Below are 25,443 nucleotides of genomic sequence, written 5' to 3' on the forward strand. Positions count from 1 at the left end.
TCTTAGTGGATAGCTTCAAGATCTTGCAAAAGAAAAGGCTTTAACACCAACTCAAACTTAAAATCCAAATAACTTGCGAAAATTGCCTGATCTAGGAAAGTGGGCCCAAAATAAAGTTTACGTTTTTCGACGTATTTTTGTATAATTTCAAAACTTAAAATTTTCCTTACAATGTTATTGGTTCACTTGATGTTTTGCACTTATCAATCAAAGAAAAACAGCTAAATATTTACATACTTATTAGCAGGGCCGAAGAAAATAAGCAAGAAAAAATCCCTTTTAAGCGCTTATATAAGCACTAAAACATTGGTAAATATGCTTGCAAATATGCTCGCAAAACAACAAAATTTAAGCACAGTTTAATGTTTTGTTTTTTATTCATTTAATTTCAAGGACTACTTTGTATTTTCAAATAAAAGAGATATGCGCTGGTCGTTTTAAACTTTTTAAATAATCGTTATTCTCCATTTCAGATAAATTATTTTTAATGTTTTCAATAACACCAATGCCTTCCCGTAGAGACAAAACATTGGTTTTAAATTTGTGTATCCAAGCAGAAATGCAACTAAAGTTACGGTTGAATTAAAACCAAATCTGTTTTTATGTTATTATTTGTAAACATTTCTTTAGTTAACCCAATAAAACAACGCCAAAGAAATGTTGAAGAAAAATTTATTGAGCCAAATTTTCTTAAGCAGTAAGAAGTTCTGAAGAATTTTGCTACACTTTTTACTATGGTTGGCTAAGGTTTTTTTGCGAAGACTATAAGGCACCCTTGTTTTCAACATAAATATATGCCCGTTCCAATATTTCGCAAGGAAAAAGTGAGACAGCCGGCTCTAAAATATCAGATGTCGAACCTCCTTGGGCACTACTATTCACACACACGAAATAATAGCAATTTATTTCTTGACCGTTTTCTTAAAAGGGCCGTACATATACATTGAAATAAGCAAAATAAGCATCATCCTAAAAATTAAGCTTGGAAACCCTGAAGAGGCAATTCCAAGTAGAGATGGGCACGGGCCTAAATTTTCAGGCCCAGCCTGGCACGAGTGCAAAATCAGCTGTCAAAACACGCACGAGCCCGCACGTTAAGAATTTCAGTGGGGCCCGGCCCGGCCCGACACGACGGGACACGTCCCAGCCCGGAAATAAAGAGCCAACTTTTATTGCATGTATACATATTTTAAAGTTTGTATATATGTATGTATATTTACTTAAGCGAATCAATTTTTCACACCCAAGATTTTTATAATACATTTTCTGGGAAGTAGAAAAAGTGGAAGGTATTTTATGTACAGATATGTAAACAAAACTACTAAGTATCTTATTTTATCTATAGGTTTCCAAATATTTCTTTTTTGTTTTTCTCTTATCAAAAGAGTTTTAAAAACTATATATTTTTGTATAAAAACAAAAGCTTATCCAAATTTGTAGTATTAGCAAAGGGCTTTTTCGTGCTAATTCGTGCTTTTATGAAATTTTAATTTTACTGAACGCCCATGCACATGACAGCAAATATTCCGGCCCGTACCCGCGGGCTTACGCAGGGGCCCACCGTGCCCCTGCCAAAATCCCGGCTCGTGCCCATCTCTAATTCCAAGCAAAAGCTTAAACTTCACGGACCTGCTTATTAGTTAAAATTTGAATTTTTAAATTTCTTCCTTCTCTTCTGGAAGTTTGACAGTTTTCACAAACTTAGGGCTAATGAGAAGCAAAAAATACTTTCTCAAAGTGGCTCTCAACAGCATTTTCGGGCACCCGCGGGCGTCCGCGGGCGAGCAAAAGTACAGACTTAATCTGCTGCTGGATTGGCCAAATCTGACACTGTGCGCCCCACAATAAAAAAACGCATAATTTTTACTATATGTATTGTAAAGTTTTGAGTTAAACATGCAATACCTCACTTCTTTTATATAAGTCCAATCAGCGATCCCAGTTAGCGGCCCCTTTTGCTCTCGTGTTCGTCCATGTACAGTAAGCAGTTGGCAACCTGAGGCCTCGAGCATTTTTGCGTACTCGATAGTTCGTTTGCGGTCTTCGAACACACGAATTTTGCATGTGACTGGCACAGAGAGCCTCTTATGCAATGTGTTGACTAAAAAATAGCATACACGTTCTTACATAATTCGCAAAAGCGGAAACTAACCAATACTCACCAATTTCAGTAATTAGCTCCCAATCGTCCTGCAGAAATGCACCATAGTGTCCACGCTTTGCTATTGCTTGCGGGCATCCCAAGTTTATGTCAACCGCATCGCAGTGTTCTTGTGCTAAGAGTGCAGCATCCAGCAGCGTTTCTGCGTCGTTACCGCAGAACTGTAAATGATATGATAAGCGTGTTGGATAAAAAGTGTAGTTTGCTTTAAACTTCATCCGTATCTAATTTTTTCAAACGATTTCGGCCTCACAGTGTCATGTTGACACTGCATATAAAAAGCATTGTTTTAATGTGAAATTAATTATATGTACAATATTTGTTTTGGGGAAAGATGTGTAAGTATTTATTGAGGAAGCACTTAAAGAATGTTCACGTTAACGTAATTTACGGCTCATTTGTAATTTATAAGCAAATCATGCTGAAATCAAGTAATTTCGACCTGTTAAATTTGTCAGTAAATAAAATAGAAATGAGATAATTTATGGTAAATCAAGAACCAAATGAAGAAAAAAAGATTTTTCATTTATTTTAGCATCCACTGTTGAGGAAATCAAAAAAAAAAAATCGGAAAGGTATGCAACCTTTTTTTTGAAATCAAGTACAAACCCCGCACTCGTACGTAAACGTGCTAAATACATATCTATAGAAATTATGAATGAAAATCTGAACGTACATGATTTGTGTGAAGTAATTTGATCGAAACGAGGTAATTTATGCTGTGAACATAGTTTTAAGGGGTTGGTAAAATAAGAAGGATATATAAATTTTAACTATGATTTGCACAGTTTTAACTACGGTTGCCAGACGTACTGATTTCATCAGTACAGTACTGATTTTTCAAGTCTTGCACTGATTTTATTAATTTCTTCAATCAGTACGCTAATGTCCTGATTTTTCAAAATGTGTACTGATTTGTACTGAATTTTCAATTCAAACAAAATATTTTAGGATTTACTTAAGGTTTTTACATAATGTTGGAGCTTCCTTAAAGTGTACTGTAAAAAGTAAGAAAAAAATGATTTAATTATAGTTGACATGTTTTAGATAATGTTTGATATGCCCAAGAAATTAATACAACAAAAATAGCAATAGTTTTATGGGCATATCGCTGGGTCGTTTCGTACCAGTTGCGATAATATGACAGAGCTTAAATTATTTAAAAAGAAGGCTGACGTTTTTTTTCGAGTGTTTTTAGTTATCTCGAAAATATCTTTCAGTTTAATAGCAGTAAATTTGAATATTCGAATGGCTTTGGCCTATAACTTAAGCTGCCTTTAGATGAGGCGATTTTTTGGGAGGCGCTAATCGCCTGCAAAAGTTGACTTTCTGTCTACTTTGAGGCAAGCGATTTTTGAATCGCCATTTACACGAGCGTTTTTTCTTGAGCAATGTTGAATCGCCTAAAAATTCGCCTCATGTAAATTCAGCTTTAAAATCCTTTCTTCTCAATTTCCTGACATTGTAAAAGTGTTTTGCATACAAGATATAGAGTTTTTAGCACATTCTTATACTTTCCATGAGGAAATACAGAGGAAATCCTTAAAAAGTGGTACTTTTAAACAGTTTGAAGAAATATTTAATTTAGGTTTTTTTTCAATACCACACTCAAACGAAGCAACTGAGAGGATCTTAAGTATAAGGTTTGCTTCCTTGCGCAAAGGGAGAAACCGGCTTCTAATTAAAATTTTTGAAACTGAACTTCAAATTAAAAGTAACTTTAAAATTAAATGTATAGAATTCTTTGACTATTTAAACATTGAAAATGGAAATGATCTCATTATTTCTATTCAAAAATGTCATAAATATAAAATAATTTATTGGCTACTGTGTACAATAGGGTGGTCCAAAAACAGTGAATTCGGAATTGTAATGCTCTCACCCCCTATATCTACATCGAAAAAAGTATACCCCTATTTTTTATTTTGAAATCAAAAAATATTTAGAGGTCGCTCAAAGCGCTCGAAGTTTTCCATGTATTTTAATATAAAAAAAAAACTTTTCGTAGAAATGATATATGATTCTTGAAAATCAATATTTTTCGATCGAAAAACTCTAGTTGTCTGCAGGAGACTTTCAATAATTGTTTATTTAACCATTTTTTATTGGTCCTCCCAATGCATTTTTTTGGGTGTTTGGCGGACCTATAAATTATAGTTGCTATGAAAAAATGGCTAAACAAACAATTGGGTATGCCTGCAGATAAACAGAGTTTTCCGATATAAAAATATTGATTTTTAAGTATTGTATACAATTTCTACGAAAAGTTGTTTTCTCCCATATAAAATACATGGAAATCTTTGGGCGCTTTGAGCGACCTCTAAATATTTTTTGATTTCAAAATAAAAAAACAGGGGTACACTTTTTTCGGTATAGAACAATCCTAGGGGGTGAGAGCATAAAAATTCCGACTTTACTTCTTCACATGCATTTTTGGACCACCCTAGTGTACAATGATGTGTACACTCATCTTAAAATGAATAACATTTTATTTTTTATGAACTATATTTTAATTATATACCAAAATATTGTGTACTGAAAAGTACTGATTTTTTTAGCACGTAAAAGTCTAACGTACTGATTTCCCGCATAAAAAATCTGGCAACCCTAGTTTTAACACATATTGAAACGATGCTGTGGGCAACCATTTGTAGCAGCCAGGGTAGACAAAAACTCCGAGTTCAGGCGAGTGAGGAAACTCCTACTCAATGCCTCGCAGGCAACGAGGCGCTCGCAGCTCGTACCCGCAGCATCAATGAGGGTGAGGCACGAGAAATTCGATGATGAAGCCGTGCGTATATTAGTCCTCAAACAATAATAAAAAAAAATATTGCAAACTTTCAAGGATATTTAAGCACAAAATGTGTAAAGGACATTTTCCATACCCATTCGTCCTTATGCACCAAAAAATGCATTCTGTTATAAGTAATTCTACAGAATTTTATCTTTTATATGATACCCTTATTGTTATCCTACATTACATCGATTTTTTTAAATAATCATATTCTTTAAATTTCAAAGGCATTTAAAAAAAATCCTGACGTCGGAGAGAAAAACTAAGTACGCAGTTTTACATTTATACATATGTACATATGCATGTATGTATTTATGTACATGGCATGGATTTTGTATTTACAGAGAAAAATGAGTAAAGAGGATAGTATAATCGTTTATGCGCCAGAAATAAAAAATAACTAAGCAATTTTTAGCACCGCCAAAATAGTTTGCATCAATTAATGTGGTACTTGTAGCAGTTATGGTGTATACCTGAACGAAATATGTATAATACTTGGTAAAAAAATGTATTTGTGGATTGTTTTCAAGGACATACATATGTATATGGGTGTTTCCATGAAAATGTCAACCAGGACTGAAAAAATAAAAACAACTGAAAAGGGTTTTTAAGACGAATTAATAAGAGAAAAATACTCGAATTTTTATATTGTAGAAGTATTTCAGCTTATTGGAATTTTAAAACTCAAAAATGGAAGAGTAAAACTGAATGTCTCTTCGACTCAGTTTTCTCTACTGAAATAACTATTTTCTCTTTCCTATTAACTAAATTAAGAGATTTGAAACATTACAATTACATCTTAAAATCAAATTTGCAATAACAACTAACTATAAAAATGAGAAAAAGGAGAAGTTAGAGCTCGAATAACGGTAATTTTTTGATTATTCGTGTTTCCATGAAAATATAAACCGAAAATGCAAGCAAATGAATTCAAACGGCTTTATAACTTTAAATTTCGTATTCAGATGGCGGAAAAAGGTTTTGAAAACGCGAAACAGTGGAGAGAAGAACTGAAAAAAATTTAATTTAGTATGTGTTACTAGTAAAAATATTGTATGGGGGAAAAATCTGTCGCGTACGTTATGTCGCGTACGTTATTACATTTTTTTTAATAAAAACTAACCAGAGATAATTTCTATCAAAAAATGGAAGGATTGTAAAGGTACATTATTTAGCTTAGTTTAGGAATTTTTAAAGAAGAGAAAAACTCTCATGATTCGCAGACTTTCGCATATATGTATATGTGCCTTAAAACCACTTCTTTTTTTGTCGCGTACGTTATCACCTGGTTTTGAACGGATATTTTCCACACCAAAGTTTCGAGGCTGCTTATTTTTTTCTCAAACGTAGTACCCTTTGGCTGCAACATAACCGTAGTCTTTTTTTTCTGTAACTTCTATTTCTGATAGATTTACGTTACTCTATAAGCGTACGAATGTCGCGTACGGCTGTATGGAAACACCCATATGTGTATTAGTATTGGGCAGTATCGATACCAAAAGCACTCAGAACTCTATTCTCAAAAGGATCGACCGCACTCGACTTTTAAAAGTATCGATACTGAGTACTCCAAAGAACTCAGTACTCAAAAAAGAACTCGAAAGTACTCAGTACTCACAAAACAACTCGAAAGTACTCAGTACTCAAAAATACTCTGTTCTCAGGATCGATTCAATGTACTCAGTGTTTAATATAGCGGCGCTATATTAAAGGGGGATTTCGGTCTGATGGAGAATTCAAAGAGTTACGTTTTAATTCAATAGAGCGTTCAATAAATTCAATTTATATATACAATTATACAAGTGTTTATTTAACGATTTAATGTCGTTGGACAAATAGAGTTGTATATTTAGTTTCAATTATAAAGTGAATTATAGAGTACGTTGAATTTAAGCAACGAAGAGGCACCTCTGTGCGTATAGGCGTTCGCGTTAATAATAATTTCAGTTATTAAGTACATTTCAGTTCATAGCTAAATTCAATAATATTTACAAGAACAATTTTTTGGTGGATTTTTGGTTTGAGACATTTTACAAACTAGTATAATGGAATGAGTTGCCACCTCGCTCTCCGTCATCGTCGACATGCTGCCGTCCTTGCACAGGTGCAACATTTAGCAGGCGTTGCAGATCCAGCAGCGAGACGAAATTCTTTTTATTTTGTAGCGGCTAACGTCCACACACACATCGTCGTTTTGTAAGGCGTTTCGTTCCTTTATGTTGCTTTGAATTCATTGATTTTGCTGACCTTATGCGACGTTTTGGCTCACGTTTGCGTTCTACGGTGCGTTGATTTGGAAGGCGGTGAAGAAGAGTGTGGTGGCCCAATTTACAAATACGGCAGCTGTTTTTGGACGAACATGCTCCGGTGGTGTGGGAGCGGGCCAAACAGTTGGTACAGTATTTGTGTACCCGTACGGCTTCTATGCGTTCGGCTAGGGATGGAAGAATCGATACCGATTCCACTCTAGAATCGAAGATTTTCTCGAAATAATCGATTTTAGAGAACCGATTCTAAGTTTTCGGAATCGATCGAGAATCGATTCTGAGAACTTGATTCTCTTATTTTTCATACATCTTTGCATACGCATCAGTTGGGAAATTTCTGACATGATTACCATAAATTTTAATCCTTCTGCAGTGTTTGGAATTTACCCCTTCCCATAATGTTTTGAGTTATTATGACCCAATAATAGAAATTAGTAAATTTTAAGAAAAAAATATCGGCAAGTACTGTATTCTTACCGGTTCAAAGTTGCCCTCAAATACTAAGTAATAATTTGGGCCAAAATTACCCAGAAACACTGTGGGTGTATGGAAAAACTATGTTGCCTTCTAGAAAACAAAATAAAATTAAAACCCCCTTTTATTTTTTGCAAAACCATAGCAGTTTATGCATTTAACGAATATACAACGCTGCAGCTTATTTAAAATTGCCTAACTCTGTAATTAAAGAATTTTTTCATGAAAATTTGGTAATTTTGGCCCAAACATTGCAGAAGGGTTAAGTAAGACTAATTGGCGCATATTCATAGAGATGGTATGATGAATTTATGAAAAGAAGCAATGTTAAGGAGGGGATTCAAATTTATTTACTTTCCATATCAAACAGTATCGTGAATAAATATGTGTCAATCACACATTTTATATCAAATGAAGCAGTTTTCCCCAAATGTATTGTTAAAATTTATTATTAAACTCTTGTTAGATATAGATTTTTCAACTGAAAGAAATATTGAAATAAAGAATCGATTAGAATCCAATAACTCGAGTCTCGCCGTCGATTATCCGATTTCAAGAATCGTAAGGATTAAATAAGATTCGAGAATCGATTATTTTTCAAAACTTTCCATTCCTACGTTCGGCCACGCTCATTTCGCGGAAACAAGCAGAGGCTTGCAGGGCATGAAATCGGCAGCACAGTTGGCATTGGTAAACGTCCGGTACTCTGTAAGAGATCAACAGATGAATTAGTAAGAGATAGTAGAGTGGACTAGAATTGGAATAGATTTGAGGTTTTAGTTTGTGAGATAAGTGGACTGTAATTGGATAATAGGACTAATTTGGGTTAAGACTGGGTTGTGATGGTAGGAGACAATTTGACTATTGGGCGGGTATTGGGCAGTTTGAGTTTTTACTTCGGCGACTCTAACATGTTTATCGGAGCCTCGGTGGAGTTTGAGTACTCTTCCAAGGCACCATTCCTGGGGTGGTAAAATATCATCTTCAATGACTACTAACTCTCCTTCCTCAATGTTCTTTTGGGGTTGCCGCCATTTGTAGCGTTTGTGGAGCTCGCGAAGATATTCCGCTTTCCATCGCCGACTAAATTCCTGATGCAGGATTTTTAGTTTTTGCCAGCGATTTGTTAGTGATAGCGGTTCAGCAGATGGCTCTGGGATAGCCATGAGAGGGGCTTCTCGGAGAAAGTGGCTCGGAGTAAGCACGAGCAGATCGGTGGGGTCTTCGGACATAGGGGATAATGGTCTGGAGTTCAAAACGGCCTCAATCCGTATAAGTAATGTGGTAAATTCTTCGAACGTAAATTTGTGGGTGCCGGCTACTTTACTGAGGTGGGTTTTGAAGCTCTTAACAGCGGACTCCCACATACCACCCATGTGAGGAGGATATGGAGGAATGAATTGCCATTCAAAACCATGAGTTTGGTATTGTTTAGATGTCAGATATCTGGGTAAGGAAGGTTTGATATTCCTTCAGTAAAGTGCGCTGAGCTCCGATAAAGGTTTTTCCATTATTGGACATAACTTTCGCGGGTAATCCTCGCCGCCCTACGAAGCGTGCAAATGTTGCTAAAAAGGCGCTTGTGGTTAAGTCTGGACAAACTTCTAAGTGAATTGCCCTGGTAGGATGCGTTACGGGTTAAAGCGGTTTTTAACAAAAAAGGGCCCGCGAAGTCTACACCTGTATAATGAAAAAGTACTGACAACGTAACTCTTTCTGGAGGAAGGCTGCCATTATTTGAGAACGTACGTGTTGTTTATGAATCGTGCAGGGTTTACAGCATAGCTGGGCACACCAACACAGTCTCATTTTGTCATGGTATAAAACTATGTTCACATATCAATATTATCTCAATCAAAGCTCGTTTTTTAATCACCCCGTTTACACAGGCAAATCTCAGATTATTAGCCGTCAAATTTGTTGTGCTTGTTATTCTCACATCTCAAGGAAAATTTATGTTTCTTCTCTGTGCCACCGTGATCACGTTTTTCTTCTCTAATAAGCAATATAAATATATTTTAACTTAACATTTTATTAAAAATACCTTTACAAACCTCTTTTACTTGCTAGCGTACATTTTTGTTTACTTTTACATTTGGCATTTCTCCTCTCTTTCGCAAAAACAATCGATAAAACTAGGATGGACACCGAAAAGTTATCGGTTAAATCTGAGATTATTTTATAATTACAGATTAACAAGGGACGAATTTTATATGGCTAATCTCTCGTTATAATTACAGATTAGGGTGTTAAGCTCGAAAATGAGGATAATCGACTTATATGTGAACCTGGTATTAGTGCGTCGCGCTCAGTTATGGTTGCCGCATTTTTTATAAATGTACTAAAAGTGGTATTTTTCGTGCATGGGTATTTTGGCCTATTTTGCTTATACCTATAGTGTAATAATGAACATTGGAAGTTTTTAGTAATAATACTATTAGTTTATACAACCTTTTGCATAAGAAAAATTTAGTACTTGTATAATTTAAAAAAACTTAAATTAGGAAAATTCATTTGTATAATACCTGGGCTCCGTTTTATTAGAACAAATTCTTTGATATGCTGACCGGCCAGATGGTTACGGTGTTTAGGTCTTATTTTTTAACCGACTTCCAAAAAAGGAGGAGGTTATCAGTTCGTCGGAATCTTTTTTTTTTTTTTGTTTTTATGTATGTTACCGCATAAGTTTGGACCACGTCAACCGATTTCGATAATTCTTTTTGCATCGGAAAGGTAGTGTCTCATACTAATCTGGTTAAGATCCGATCAGTGGATCGTGAGATATATATATATATATATTTTTTTTTTTATATGAGAGTTGAAGTCGGTTTTTTTCTTGCTAAAAATTACTTGTTTCATATAAGTAGGTATTTAGTCTTAAAAATAGAGTATAACTTATAAATATTATTCATTAAGTATTTTTGGGCATAAACCAGCATTTACATTTCTCTATCGATTTCTTTTGATAAAAATAATATTATAAAATAAATTATGCAATGTGTGCCCTAGTGCGTCGCGCTGAGAAGCACTTTTCTATAATTGCACTGAGTGGAGCGTTTTTTTTCATTTGTTTATGGTTAATGGTCGTATTACCACACAACAAGCATTGGCCATTATTAGCTTTTTTTAAAACCAAAAACTGTAATTGGCACTCATACTCAGACATTTTGGGCATTGTTACATATATAGGTGGCAACCACGCGCTAAAATTACGAATAAAAATATTCAACGGCGAAGCATAGTGTTACTCTCATGAAATCTGAAAGCAGACTGAATTGAAATTCGCTGCGTCGTTTCTGTATACGTATAAGCGCTGCGACGCAGACGCTACTCGCGAGTAGCGTTTTGCCCAGCTATGGTTTACAGTGAAAGATACACTTTTTTATGTACGATTTCAAACGTGGAACAAAGAACCCTTGTTGAGACATGCGAACCATGAGAGATTTTTCTGCATGTAGGAGGGTTGTATGGAGGAAATTGAGGTAAAGGGTACATATTCTAGAGTTTCCTGGCAGTATGATAGGATGACGTTCATTGTAGCTCAAGCCAGAGTGCGCCAACCTACCATTTACTCGCATTAGACCAGTGCCCGCCAAAAACTTTCCTGGGAAACGAACTATATTCGGCCTTTCACATGTACACAATCGGCTTCTTAAGTTCTGAACACACTGAAAACGACGAGCTACCGACCACAGCTTCCAATTTGTCATCTTTATTATCTAAGCGCTTTGTCGATGGCGACATGATTTCTTTGAACGCGGCAGCGACATCATGAATTTGTATGAGTTTGACATAAAAGAAGAGGAAGAACCTTATCTGTCGCCAGAAAAATAGAAATAGATCTAATCGCCAAAATAATTATCTACATAAGAGTACGTGTTAAAATAATTTGACAGCTGTGGTTTGTAGCTCGTCGTTTTCATTGTGTTCGGGCTATTACACGTACACAATCCGAACGTCAACAGAAAGAGTAGAAGAGCAACAAATTTTATTTAGTTGCATGCAAACAATAGGCGAAGCAGGTTCATGACGCATTATTGTTGAATAAAGTAGGTACACTGAGAATGAATGAATATTCATTCAAAAATTTTTCGTACATACACCCCTAGAAATAGGTATGTATATGGTACCAAGTCGTGCTTTTTCTTCATATTAAAAGAACTTTGTGAATTATGTATTTTTTTTTAATACCAGACTAGTCCTCAATTAAAACATACAATATGTTTTGTTATTTATCTTTTGGTTTAATCGTTATTTTAAATTGTTCTTAAATGTCAAGTTTTACCTAATTTTAAAATAAATATACATTAGATATATATATTTTTATTTTATTTCAACTTGAAATCAACGAAAATTTCTTTTAATATTCAGAGTGCTCGAAGCACGTTATCTTTTTTGCTCAGAAATCCACACTTAAATTATAAAAAAATAATAATAATTTTGTACAATACATAGAAAATTTTACCAATATTTTCCTTTCTTAGGGCCGTTAACTTTCATTATATGTTTCTATGTTGTTTAGATCTAAAAAATAGCGCACAATGAAAAAACGGCAAAAAAAAACATACCAAAGTTTTTATAAAAACTAATACAACACAGAATTTTTTTCCGCGCATTACCACCAACACATTCTCATTTTTTGTTTCATAACTAATACATTCTCATTTTAAGACTTTTCTCTTTTTGGCGGGCACTGCATTAGACCTTTTTTGTCAAGAAATGGGTTTAGCGATAACCAACTACTTTTCTTGTTGTTGGGTCGAGTGGCAGATAATTGTGAGTATTCGTCGCAATAATAACGCTTTTGGGCAGCAATAACTAGTTGGGTTTTTGCGTATTTGATTTTAGTGTGGGTTAATAAGTCTTTGTTTTGGGAAGTCTTTCGACATTTTTGAATAAAGCGAAACATGTGGGCTATGATGCGCAGGGCTTTTTCAAACGAGCAAAATTGGTCTAGTACATCTTCGGGCTTGCTAAAATGGAAAACTTTAATTTTTCTTTGATCTGGGGGTAGAGTCCTTTTTAAGATTTGGGTTATGCGATTGGCGACGTGGGATCCACACATAAGGGAGTTTTTTCTAACCATGCGAGAACAATAGATGAAATGCACCATAGAAATAGTTTTACATCTTTTAGGTGGAGTTTTTCCTGAACTTGGTAAGCGAGTTTGCTGACGAGGACAGCTCCACAGAGTTCCAACCGTGGTAAGCTGATAGTTTGAACTGGGGCTACTTTGCTTTTTGCCGCGAGAAGTTGAGAAGTGGCTGAGTTGATACCGTCGTGGAAGCGAAGGTAAAAACATGCACAATATGCGTCTTGGGACGCGTCACAAAATCCATGGAGCTTGACATTATATTTAGGTGAGTATCCTATTCATCGTGGGATTTCGAGTTTTCCTACCGATTGTAGATTTTCGACAAACGTACGCCAAGCATGAAGCGAGGTGGGTTTTGAGCATTCGTCCCAATCGGTACCTTCTTTCCAAAGGTCTTGCAAGAGGATTTTTGCTTTAACCATTATAGGCGATAGCCATCCTGCCGGGTCAAAAAGTTTAGCAACAGCAGAAAGGATCTGACGTTTTGTGGCTGAGTATGGAGTTGCGAGAGGTTTAAATGTGTACGAAAATGAGTCCGATACAGCGTTCCACTGTATTCCCAGGGTTTTTGTTGTGCTAGAGTCTTCGAGTTTTAAAAAATTTGAGTCTAAAAGATTGTTTTGGGGTATATTTTCTATTGTTTTTGAGTTGTTGGCCGTGATTTTTTTTAGAGGGAAGCCAGCTGAACCTAAAACTTGAGTGAGTTGGGTGAGTGAGAGTCGGGCCGTTTCCAGGTCATGTCCTCCAGAAAAAACATCGTCAAGATATGTTTCTTTTTTAAGGATTTTGGTACAAAGTGGGACCTCGTGTGTAGAGCCGTCTGCTAGCTGGTGAAGTGTTCTGATGGCTAAAAATGGGGAACAGTTCACCCCAAAGGTAACTGTTTTCAGCTTATAATCGCTTATTGGGTTTCCAGACTAGTTTCGGAATACGATCCGCTGAAAGTTTTGGTCTTTTTCGTTAACCCATATCTGGCGATACATTTTTTCAATATCGCCGTTAAATACATACTTGTATAATCTCCAGTTGATTATCAACATTGTGAGATCAGTTTGGAGAGTGGGATCAGTGTAAAGAACGTCGTTGAGCGAGTTTCCGGAGCTGGTAGCTTTGGAGGCATTGAAAACTACTCGCACTTTAGTGGTTTTGCTTTCGGGTCGTAAAACCGCGTGATGGGGAAGGTAAAATGAGTAGTACTTTCCACTTTTAACTACTTCATGAGAGGTTGTGGGCTCCATGTGGTTAATTGTCCTAATGTAATAATATGTCCTAATGTGCTCCTTTTTTGCCAGATTTCGCTCCATACTGAGAAACTGGCACATACTGGAGTATCGAGAGTGTCCTAAAGCAACGGATTCCGGGAATTGGTTTTTGAATGGCAGCCGAACTTCGTATCGGCCATCTGCTCGTCTGATTGTAGTGGTCCTGTATAACTTCTCACAGATTTCATCTTTTTCCGAGAGTTGAGGCGGGTCCGAGAGGTCTTCCTGTTCCCAGAACTTCTTTAGGAGATCGCTTAGGCAGTCTCCTGTGGTTTCTTCGACTCGTGTCGAAAATGATGTGACTTGGGCTTGGACTGGGCCGCTCAAAATCCATCCGAAAATGGTATTTTGTGCTAACAATCCACCACTCACGTTTTGTAGGCCTGGTACAAATATTTTCGGGCTAAGGTCACTTCCTATCACCAGATCTATTTTGTCTTGAGTAAAACAGGTGGGATCGGCAAGATCTAAGGAAGAGAATTGGGCAAGATTGATGTTACTCAACCTAAAGGCCGGAAGAAATTGAGTAAGTTGGGGCAGAACTATGGCATTAGTTTCAATTCTTATTCGTTGGTTCGTTGAGCATATTGTTATCAAACAAATTTGATTCGAGTTTTGCACGATTTTACCTCCCATGCCAGATATCTCATAGTGGGCTCTTTTCGTAGGGAGTTTTAATAAATTTTTCACTCTGGACGAAATGAATGTTTTTTCTGGGCCGGGGTAAATTGAAGCTACTGCTTGAGTGGTGAGCTTAAACGAATTCTTGTTCTTCTTCAGTATTCAGAGTATTTTGTACCGGTAGTTGTTGAAGGTTTAGGGAATGATTTGAAGGTCTAGCCGTTGTTGTGTGAACTGCCGATTTTTTTGGTTTGGAGTTTGAATTGGAGTTCAAATTTGAGTTGGCGCTAAAATCTGAATTGGGGTTTTGAGTTTGGTTGTTATTTTTATGCAGCATTGAATGATGTGGTCGTTTGCAGTAAACACAAGCAAAGCTACTTCCACATTCCCTTGAGGTGTGAGAAAATGCCAGACAATTTTTTCAGTAATTGCTGTCTTTGATAAAGTTCAACCGCTCTTGAACTGATAGTGTTTTGAATTTTGAACCAGACTTAAGTGGGTGTGCGGGGACCGCTTTGCATAATTTGCATGAGCTGACAAATCTTTTCTCATTATGATAAGCACACGTTTTTGTAGAATTTGAGTTCGGGTTAAGAGTTTGAGACTTAGTTGAGTAGAAATTGGGTTGAAAACTTTGAAAATTTGGTTTTTGAGTGGAGGTTTGGGTTGAATAATGATTTAGTTTCGGTTTGACAGGTCTGTGAGTGTTTAATCTCTCCAATGCTTCGTATCGAGTGGTTAGGAATGGGTTCATTTCGGACCAGAGTGGAAGATCTTTTCTCGATGAGAGAGATTGTTCCCAAAGAGCAAGGGTTTCTTCCGGGAGTTTTGAGGTGCATATATGCACCAAGATTGGGTCCCAGTTCGATACGGAAATGCTTTGAGCCCTTAAGATCGAGATACAGTTATTTATTGTATTTTGCAGTTTTTGTAGGGAAGCACTATTTTCACTATTAACCGGTTGAAGAGTAAATAATGCTTTGAGTTGGTTATCAACCAGAATTCTGCGATTCACGTATCGCGACTTTAAGGCTTCCCAAGCGATATCAAAGCTTTCATCGCAGAGTGGGTATTGCTTCACTATTGTTCCCGCTTGACCTTTTGTTTTGTGCCTTAAATGGTATAACTTTTGCGCTGGGGTGAGTTTGGAATCCTGGCCAACCTTCATATCCACCAAAGAAATCTTGGGTATCACAAGGCGGTACTTGAAGATAAACGCCAGACGACTCTGCTTTATTTTCTGAGATGGTTGGGTTATTTGGTTTTGAGCTAGGAGTTTGGGGTTTTAATATTTCTAATGCGTCGTTCATCTCCGCTTTGCAATGTTGGTAGCTTTGCACAAATTTTTCATATTTCTGCTCTACCGCTTCGCTTACATTTGAGTAGGAGTCAGAGATGCTCCCAGATTGGTATGTTTCGTAAACCATTTCCCAATTTTGGTCGAGCTGAGACAGTTTTACTTTAATGAGGGATTCAGTTTGGTCGGCAAGTATAGAAGTTGACCATTTAGCACAAAATACCTCTAATCTGTTGGTTTCAAAACTAAATTTTTTAAATTCTTTATCTCCTCTGGATCTCGAGCTTTCTCGCTTCTTTGATTCAGAAACCTGCTTTGGGTCTGCTTCGAGATCTTTGTTTCCTTCCATTTTTAAAAAAGGGTTATTAAGTGAAGAGGGATGAGCATTTGGATTTTTAATAGAGCTAATTGACATATGTATGTAGAAAAACGTGAGTGTTTTAAATATATGTGGTTATGTCAGAGCGGGATGTGCTTAAAAGTACACATGTATATCAGTAAAAGAGATTTTTTTTCAAGGGTTGGTGGATACCCTAATGAAGCAAGGGTGCATATATGTAGATATATATGTATATAATAACGGGAATTTACATGGAGTGCCTATCTCATATAGAAGGCAAAAACTTCGGTATGTACTACGTTTGCCCGGCTCTTTTCTTTATTTAGTTTTATTATTGGACTTTTATGAAACTTTTTATAAATTTTATTTTTTTTCCAAAATGTGTCTAATTAAGTTGTTTGCATATGCCTACAGAGCTAATACTTCGAGACGAAAAAACAAATGTATGTATGCATTTACGTATGAGTATATGACATATGCACATATATGTATACATATATACGCATGGATAAGTTGCCGTGTTTAGGTGCTTATACACCTGTACATGTGTTGTAATGCGAACAATTTGTTTCGAAGCACACTGTATTATTTCTGATATAAGAAATGATGCCGAAGAAGCAAATTTAAAATCTTAATTCAATATATATATGAAATATCTTTTATTTGTGTTGTTTTTCTGATTATTGTTTATTTGAAACTGAATTGGTAATGTTTTTCGTTTTTATTTATTAAATTTATTTAATTTTTTTCTTTTTCGGGAGCACGCTACCACCCTAAAGTATTTGCTTTGTTTGAATGTATGTACATATGTATATTCTTGCAGAGGAATAGGAACGATGGAGTTATTTGCAAAACCAGAGAAAAAGAGAGTATATATGAGTGAGTATGTATGTATGTACAGTGACGAGCAAAACTGTAACATGGTGTAGCACTCTTTATTTCAGCCACCGCTATCTTTCCGACTGCTAACGACTTTCATACTTTCGTTGTATATTCTTATTGGTACATCCCTACTCCCTCTCTCATAAAGATTTGAAGTGAATCCAACAACAAGAATAAAACCAGCAGGCAAAAATGTAAATTAAGGCCAATGTTACAGTTTTGCACTAACTCCCAGTTTTGCATTTTACAGTTATCTTTTACTTAGTTGGAAGTCAGATGACTTTTTTCTATATTGTAATTTATTCAAGAAGTGATTACCAGTAAATAATATGGTTAATCAGGAAACATAAATGTAAATAATAGATTTACTGCGGAAACGCGGGACCGTAGGAAGAGTGGCAAAAAATTTTGGAGCTCGCCACGTGAAAATGTTAAGACTGAGAAAAAATATAGCTTAAAATGTTATTAAGGACAAAGGAAGTCTGCCAAAAAATATTACGGTCCGATATCTTGTGAACTTAGCAGCAAGTAGCGATGCAGCCACTATTACAGAAGAGTTTAAGGTATTAAAATTGAATGCAAATCAGTAGACAGCGAGGCGAAGAATTGTCAAATTGAATGCAAAGGCATAATAAAAGAAGAAAAAACCATTTTGATCAAAATACATGTGCGAGAGTGGTAACATTTTGCCGGATTGCACGAAAACCGGACCGTTGCCTATTGGGATATGTTAGCCCTTACAGAATGCATTAAAAAACACATGTTTAAGATCTAATTGAAGGTTAGTTGGTCTGACAAGATTAAATTAATCGCTTTCAATCAGATGGCCGGGCATGGCATTGGATCAAAGACCCAAATTAAGCCTAAGGGCATCATGTAAGGCAAGGGTTGTATTTCAAAAATATTGTTGGTCCGTTAGTACGCATTATGCGTAAAGAACAGTATCTGTTCATATTTCAACAAAATTTGTAGTTTGATGTAGTCGAAAAATGAGAGTTTCTGCGGAAAAATCACCCAAAACATACTGCATATGTTCGCAAAGACTGGATGCAAAAGCAAAAATTTGCTATTTTGAAATGACCTCCACAATCCGCGGGTATGAATCTCGTCGAAAATTTGCGAAATCAACTAAAAGCGTAGCTTACTAAGTGTGCAAGTCCGTCCAATGGAGTACATGAGCTATGAAAGCAAACCAAGGATTTCTGGGAGGTTATACCTCCAGAATTTTTACAGAGATACAAATAAGGTATGCCAAATTGCATCCAGAATCTAAAAAGCAAAAGCATATTGAACATTGTGTTAAAAATTCTTTTTTTTCGTGAAAATTGTCAAAAAGTGTTTAAAAATATATAAGTACAAAACTGTAACATATGCCTTAATTTACATTTTTGTCTGCTGGTTTTATTATTGTTGTTGGATTGACTTCAAATCTTTATGAGAGAGGGAGTAGGAGTGTACCAATAAGAATATACAACAAAAGTATGAATGTCGTTCGAACTTGGAAAGATAGCGGTGGCTGAAATAAAAAGTGTTACACCATGTTACAGTTTTGCTCGTCACTGTATGTCGCATGCCTGTTCGCATGAAATACTGGGATTTTTCGGGTTTTGGTTTTGCACTAGACGGTATCAAGGGCAAGTGTTCTATGTACATACGTACGTTCGTGCATATATATGTAGATATTTGCATAAAAACAATTATGCTAACTGCATTTAATGTGGGGTATAGTTAATGTGGCCAACTATTTCATAGCTCAAAGAAGTACAGCTAGGGTTGGGTTAAGTTCACGCCGCGAGCAGATTACGAAATTTCGATTGCGGCTAATTTCCATCCCTGGGAGCGCAGTGTTTGTTCAGAAGTGCGAGCCAAACTGCTTCCATTATAGCCTCGCAAAGGTTGGACAGTCTAAAATAAAGTGGGGAGATGATTCCACTTCATCTTCCTCTTGACAGCGGATACCAAACGATCAGTTGAAATTCCTAGTCTCACCGCATGAATACCAACCGCACAATGGCAAGTCAGAACCCCCATCACTAGCCCTTCAGAGGTAACGTGTTTTAAAGTGCCCTTTAAAGTATTTGCTGCAGCAAAGAATCGTCTTCTTTTCCCTTTTTATGACACAAAAGTACTCGGTGTCCCTTAGCCTAATAGCAGTTCGTGCTGCGACAATTCTGACTGCAATATCCACAGGCGCCGTGTTCAACATACATATGTATGTTAAGCGCCAGTGTAGGTGTGTTCCTAATGCTCCGGTAATTCCTGTTTTACAAGTGTAGCCTTCTCTAGTGAGTTCCACCAGGCAAGGTTTCCTTGAAACAATATAGGCCTAAATCTGGTTTCCTAGAGCTAATGAATTAATTTGGGTGAGAGACCCCACCTTTACCGATAGCTCCCCTACAGCAGCACAAGGCAACCGACCCCTTTACTACCCTTTCCTCAATGTCAGGCTTCCACGACAGCCGCCGTTGATCGCCCACCTATGTAGTTACCTGGTCCAGGTAACTTAGAGCCAGATCAAAGAGGGGTGTATAGAAATCGTCCTTTAACCAAAAGTTCCACATCATCTACATGGGCGATCACCCGACAGCCCACTGTTTCCAGTTCCTCTAGAAGGTCGTGTACAACCGTAATCCAGAGCAGGGGAGAGAGAACACCACCTTGTGGAGTGCTCCTATTCACTCTTCACTGAGTGCAGACGCTCCCCCACTCTGCCGCGACAGCTCTGTCGCGAAGTAAGCTGTAGATAAGGCTTAAAAGGTTGGTTTCAAAGGCCAGATCATGAATATACTCGACTATTGTTTCTGGAGTGACATTGTTGAAGGCCCCTTCGATATCAAAGAAGGCCCCTACTGCATAATTTCATGCGTGAAGGCTTCCTCCGCCCACTTTACCAATGTGTGCAGGGCGGTATTTACCGACCTTTTCTTGCCTTGAAAGACAGTCACGAGTAGGGTTGCCAGATTTTGAAACGGACAAAGGAGTACATTTATATTTTCCAAAAAAAAAAGCAGTACATGATATAAGAAAGAAGTACAATTTTTTTTTAATTGTTTGTGCAATTTATTGTTACAAATTACCATTAATGAGATACAAGCAAACAAAGATATCTTAGAAATATTTTCAAAGCAACCATAAATGTGAAAAATAAATAACTATATGGGTTGGCTTTCCAATAGGGGTGGTTGTTAAAGAGATGTAGATCGAAGGGGGAGTGGACGTGGCACCTTTTCCAACCTTTTTGGAGAGGGCATGAACCGCCATTGACAGTAATGTTAATTCCGACCACCTAGGGCCCCTATGATTCCCTAGGGACCCCTTAGAAAAATTACCAAAAGTCACAATTTGCTCGGGACATCTTATATACCCTTGATAACAAAAGATGTGCCTGCCCCTCTTCCCCGGCAACACAGAAACGAGAATTCTACTTAGTAAGCGCGGCCGAAGGCCGCCTACGCAGAAAGGAGTTAAGTGCAAAAATACTTTGGTTACCGAGCCGGAATTATATACACAAGAAATGTTATACGCTTTTGACGAAGAGGGGTTCCTCCTCTCTTCTTCGGCAACACAGAAAGGAGGATTCTACGTAGTAAGGTATAATCCCTAACCGAATTCCACTCAAAAATACTGTGGACGCAAGTGAAAATTGTGATTTTTGGAGATTTTTTTAAGGGGTCCCTGGGACCCATAGGGCTCCTAGGTGGGGGTTGGAGGTGCCACGCCCACTCCCCCTTCGATCACCGCCTCTTCAATGACCGCCCTTATAGGAAAGAATTCCAGACTCTTCCTGAATGTATGGCCATTGTTTTAATTTAAGCCTTATAAATAATTTAATATTTTTCCGAGCGCCCTGCACCTACCTTGCTACGGCCATGCTTATACTTTTTCACTACCACACTTGACTTTGCTTACTAAGCAGTGTTTGCCACAATATGAATGGCAAAGTACAGGGCGTAAAATAATAACTGTCGCAAAGGTTTTTTGAATAAAGAAAAAAAAACTGTATAGGGTTGGTCGAATGAATTCCCTCCTAGTGGGAGGAAATTAGCCTATGGTTACAGAAGATATGTAATAAAGTAACCGATGAAGACTTTCGTGCCGCTTGCGCTTTTCTCCCAAACCCCCTGGTAAACCCAAATGAGGGTTAAATTTAAAAACTATACAATAACGACTTTTTTTACTTGCGCTTTTCTCTCAAAGTGTTTATCGCCGGTAAACCCAAATGAAGGTTAAAATTTAAAAACAAATTAATAAAATTGAAGTAAAATCTGTGTATAATTAACAATGAACTACTTTTTTCGCAAAATCTATAAAGGCCAACTTTATGAAAAAAAACTGTGCAACAGTTATTATTTTACACCCTGTATATGATAAAATATTAATAGCTGGAAAAAGGAGTACAAAAGAAGTACAAAACTAATAAAGGAGTACATTTTCAGATATTTTTTTTTTTGGGAGTACGTTTACTCCCAAAAGCAGTACGTCTGGCAACCCTAGTCACGAGGAATCACGTTTCTTATGTACAGATCTATCAGTCTGTCTATCGTTTTTAGCAAAAACACTAAATTCCTGGGGAACCTTTTCCGGCCTTCGGGATGAACGCAACACTGACCACCCTTCAAGCCTTGGGGATGTACCCGGTCCTCACGCTGTTCGCTTAAATAGGATCCAACCAATTGCACGATACCTTCTGAGTCCTTTGCAGCTACGCAGGTATGATGCCATCGGTCCCCGGAGACAGGCCATGTGACGATCGTCCAGAAGATGGGAGAAGTATAGGACCTGGGGGGAGATTCTGTGACCAGTTAGCGACAATTTTCGAATCGCTATCGCACCTTTTGACGCGAAAACATTTATATCATGCGTCAAAAAGTGTGATAGCGATCCGAAATTTGTTGCAACTGGTTACAGCATCTCCCACCTGAAGTATAAAATATCGCAAAGAAGTACATTTACCTGTACTTCGAAGTACGAAGTACAAGAGCGAAAAAAGAAGTACTGTACTTCCGAAAGAAGTACGGTTGGTCACATTAGGTACACTAACTGTATATGCCCGCTTTTTCGATATTATATTGAGATATTAATTTAAAATGCATGTATTAAATATATGTATTAATATATGTACTATGTATGTAAATGGTGTGAAATTTTACATATAACTTTCTCATGTACATACAAATTTACATGTGTGCCCCTGTGGTTAAAATTAACCGGTAGGTATGTGTTGTTTGTTTTATTGTATGTACAAAAAGGGCGCGAAAAGTTGGCGTACTGAATATGTATATAGTATATATGTATGTATTTTTGTATTTTTTTTTTGATGTGCCAAAAGGGCGCGGAATTTTCGCGAACTTTCTCGAAAATTGCAATTTGGCGAAGCTCGCTATAACTTTTTGAGGCGGAGCACTACTTACTGCGACATATTTTTATGTACTGAGGGATTTTTCCTTCTCTTCCTGGCTCCGAACGCCTTGTTGGGTCACTTAAACGCTTTCGTATCTTCTCGTTCTTTGTTTTTGAAGTCTTTATCCGTTCCGTGGTTAATCTTTATGTATTTTATTATAGTTCAAACTGTTCTTTTGAATTATTAGTAAGCGTATACACCGAATTTGAGTTTTCACTTACCAAGTGCTTTGTTTAACGTTTGTATTCTTTTTTTCACCACACTATTTTCTTTTGTATTTAGTTGTTTTCCTTGCAGTTTATAAATTCGTTCATCAATATGTTTTTAATTCAATTAGTTTTACTCGTTTTTTTTTTCATTTTTTTTGTCCATGCGACCGTCACTGAAAAAGTTTCTCTTCTTTGTTTAAATAGGTATGTGTGTAAAGTATCGCTTTGCGTTGAGCGCCGATTCTTTTTTTTTTTTTAATTGACGGTGTAAAGGACCATGTTTAATATAGCGGCGCTGTATTAAAGGGGGATTTCGGTCTGATGGAGAATTCAAAGAGTTAGGTTTTAATTCAATAGAGCGTTTAATAAATTCAATTTAGATATATTATTATACGAGTGTTTATTTAACGATTTAATGTCGTTGGACAAATAGAGTTGTATACTGGGTTTCAATTATAAAGTGAATTATAGAGTATAGGGCTGTGTGATTAATTGATTACTCAAAATTTTATCTAATCATATAGTAAATAACTCAGTTATTCGATTAATTAGAAGTTGTGATTACTCAAAAGTTCAGTTACTCAAGTAATCAAGATTTTTGATTAACCAAAAACAAAAATATTTGAGTAATTTGCTTTATGATTAATCAACATTTCGAGTAAAATGAGTAATCAACATTTCAACTCCTTACATATGTATAAAGTAGTTAAAGTTCCTTGAAAACAACGTTTCTGTTTTCAAAAATTAAAACGAAAATTTTTTTTTCTTATACAGAATGTAAAAAAGAAAATAAGCATTTTCCAAAGCAAACTCTTTTAACTAGCAAAATTATTATTTTTGAGTAATCATATTTCAAGTAACTCGATTAATCATCGTTTTGAGTAATCAAAATCTTGATTACTCGAGTAATTGATTAACCGAATAATTGATTAACCAACTTGCTCGACTAATCGAATAATCGCACAGCCCTAATAGAATACGTTGAATTTAAGCAACGAAGAGGCACCTCTGTGCGTATAGGCGTTCGCGTTAATAATAATTTTAGTTATTAAGTACATTTCAGTTCATAGCTAAATTCAATAATATTTACATGAACAATTTTTTGGTGGATTTTTGGTTTGAGACATATTACAAACTAGTATAATGGAATGAGTTATCACCTTGCTCTCCTTCATCGTCGACACTCAGTATTAATTTTCGAATAGATACTTAAAAGTACTGTGTTTTTTGTTTACATTTACCGATACTCAGAAATGATTGTTGTATAGTTTTCAAGTACAATACTAATTTGAAAAAGAGCTGCCAGCTTGTGAGATTTCTACACTATGCATTGAAATATTACCAACATGTGCATATTTAAAGAAAGTACTCAGTGCTCTCAAAAATACTCGATCCTTAAAAGTATCGACGCCAAAAAACTCCGCAAAAGTACTCGACATTTCACAGTAATGTATCAGTCCAATTCTTAATATTTCCGGGGAGTTTGTTCTCCGGGAATTTGTTTCTCCCGAGAAAGAAATCCTCCAATATTTAACTCCCAGGGAGTAGAAATTTCCCCGAAAATTTGGGAGGAAATCCGAGCTTCAAAAAAACTGTTTGACACTTTTTGACAGCTGAACTCCGCCAATTAAATAAAAAAATCCTCAGGGAATTTTTATTCATGATAGGAGGAAAGGGAAAAGAGAGAAAACTCCCAGGGAGTTTCTGTTCAGAATCGGCCTGTATATGTATGTAGATATGGGAAAATTTGCGTAAACAAAGAATAAAGGCCTGTCGACATACAACTTTGGCGTTGCGTTGGCGTTGAATTTCAATGCAGCCGTCCACATCGCCAAAATTTGGCAACGCTAACGCCAACACAAAGCAGAAAGATAGCCAACTCTCAACTTTTCGCGTGCGTCGGTCATCAGCTGTTGCAAATAAATAAAATTATGTGAAATATTTTTCCCTTTTAATCAAATGAGGGCAAGAAATATCGTTTTTAATGCAATTATTGATATGAAATATTAATTTATCTGTCGTTAATATGCTAATTTAGTGGCCAAAGCATTCGCTGCCAAGCTGCATTGTAGCACACTTGGAACAATAATTTTTTGAAGGTAGTTTCACTTCTTCTTATCCGCCATGTGAGCCATCTGACAGAAAACGTGTTTCGTATATGTTGTTGTACCAACTTTAAAAAAAAAATCCAGCTTTTGACGTTGGAAAAATAAAACAAAGGAAAGCCAAACATATACGTAAGTGAGAAATTTTCTAATAATTTTTAATAGTTTTCTTCATAAAAAAATTAACTGCTCTTCCATGGATGTTTAAACACACGGAATAGATGTAAGGATACAGCTATAAGAACCACCGCTCAGCACAGACTTTATCGGCCGTCTATTTAAATAGTTGGTTAGTTAGTAGTTGAAATATGTACATGAAGATCTATGGAGGTGCGCATACTATACCAAATTAATCGCTCCGACTAATTAGTTGTGTAGCAATGGAAAGACTAGCAAGCCCAACTAAATCGGCGGCCGATAAAGTCCGTGGTATGTGATGGATCTAAAACATTTTAAACAAGAAATATTGCCGTCGCATTTCCGTTTTTCATGTGATTAGCAGTGGCAAGTATTAAATACGTATATGTATACGTAT

At 36.4% G+C, this 25,443-nt stretch overlaps 1 protein-coding gene across 1 annotated transcript in view; it reads right to left on the reverse strand.

Moving 5' to 3' along the window:
* Nucleotides 1-1,640: 1,640 nt before the first annotated feature.
* The window catches only part of LOC118750484 (tRNA-dihydrouridine(16/17) synthase [NAD(P)(+)]-like), a 57,570-nt gene continuing 33,767 nt past the window's right edge, over nt 1,641-25,443 (reverse strand). Inside the window, exons 3-4 of the mRNA XM_036485198.1 lie at nt 2,163-2,322; nt 1,641-2,101 (exon numbers count right to left, since the gene is read on the reverse strand). Of these exons, the coding sequence (XP_036341091.1) occupies nt 1,656-2,101; nt 2,163-2,322 (606 nt within the window). The 3' untranslated portion in view covers nt 1,641-1,655. The remainder of the gene's footprint in view (nt 2,102-2,162; nt 2,323-25,443) is intronic.

Source organism: Rhagoletis pomonella, unplaced genomic scaffold, assembly GCF_013731165.1.
Source record: "Rhagoletis pomonella isolate Grant_MI unplaced genomic scaffold, Rhpom_1.0 Rhpom_scaffold_00264, whole genome shotgun sequence".
In the NCBI taxonomy this organism is placed as follows: domain Eukaryota; kingdom Metazoa; phylum Arthropoda; class Insecta; order Diptera; family Tephritidae; genus Rhagoletis; species Rhagoletis pomonella.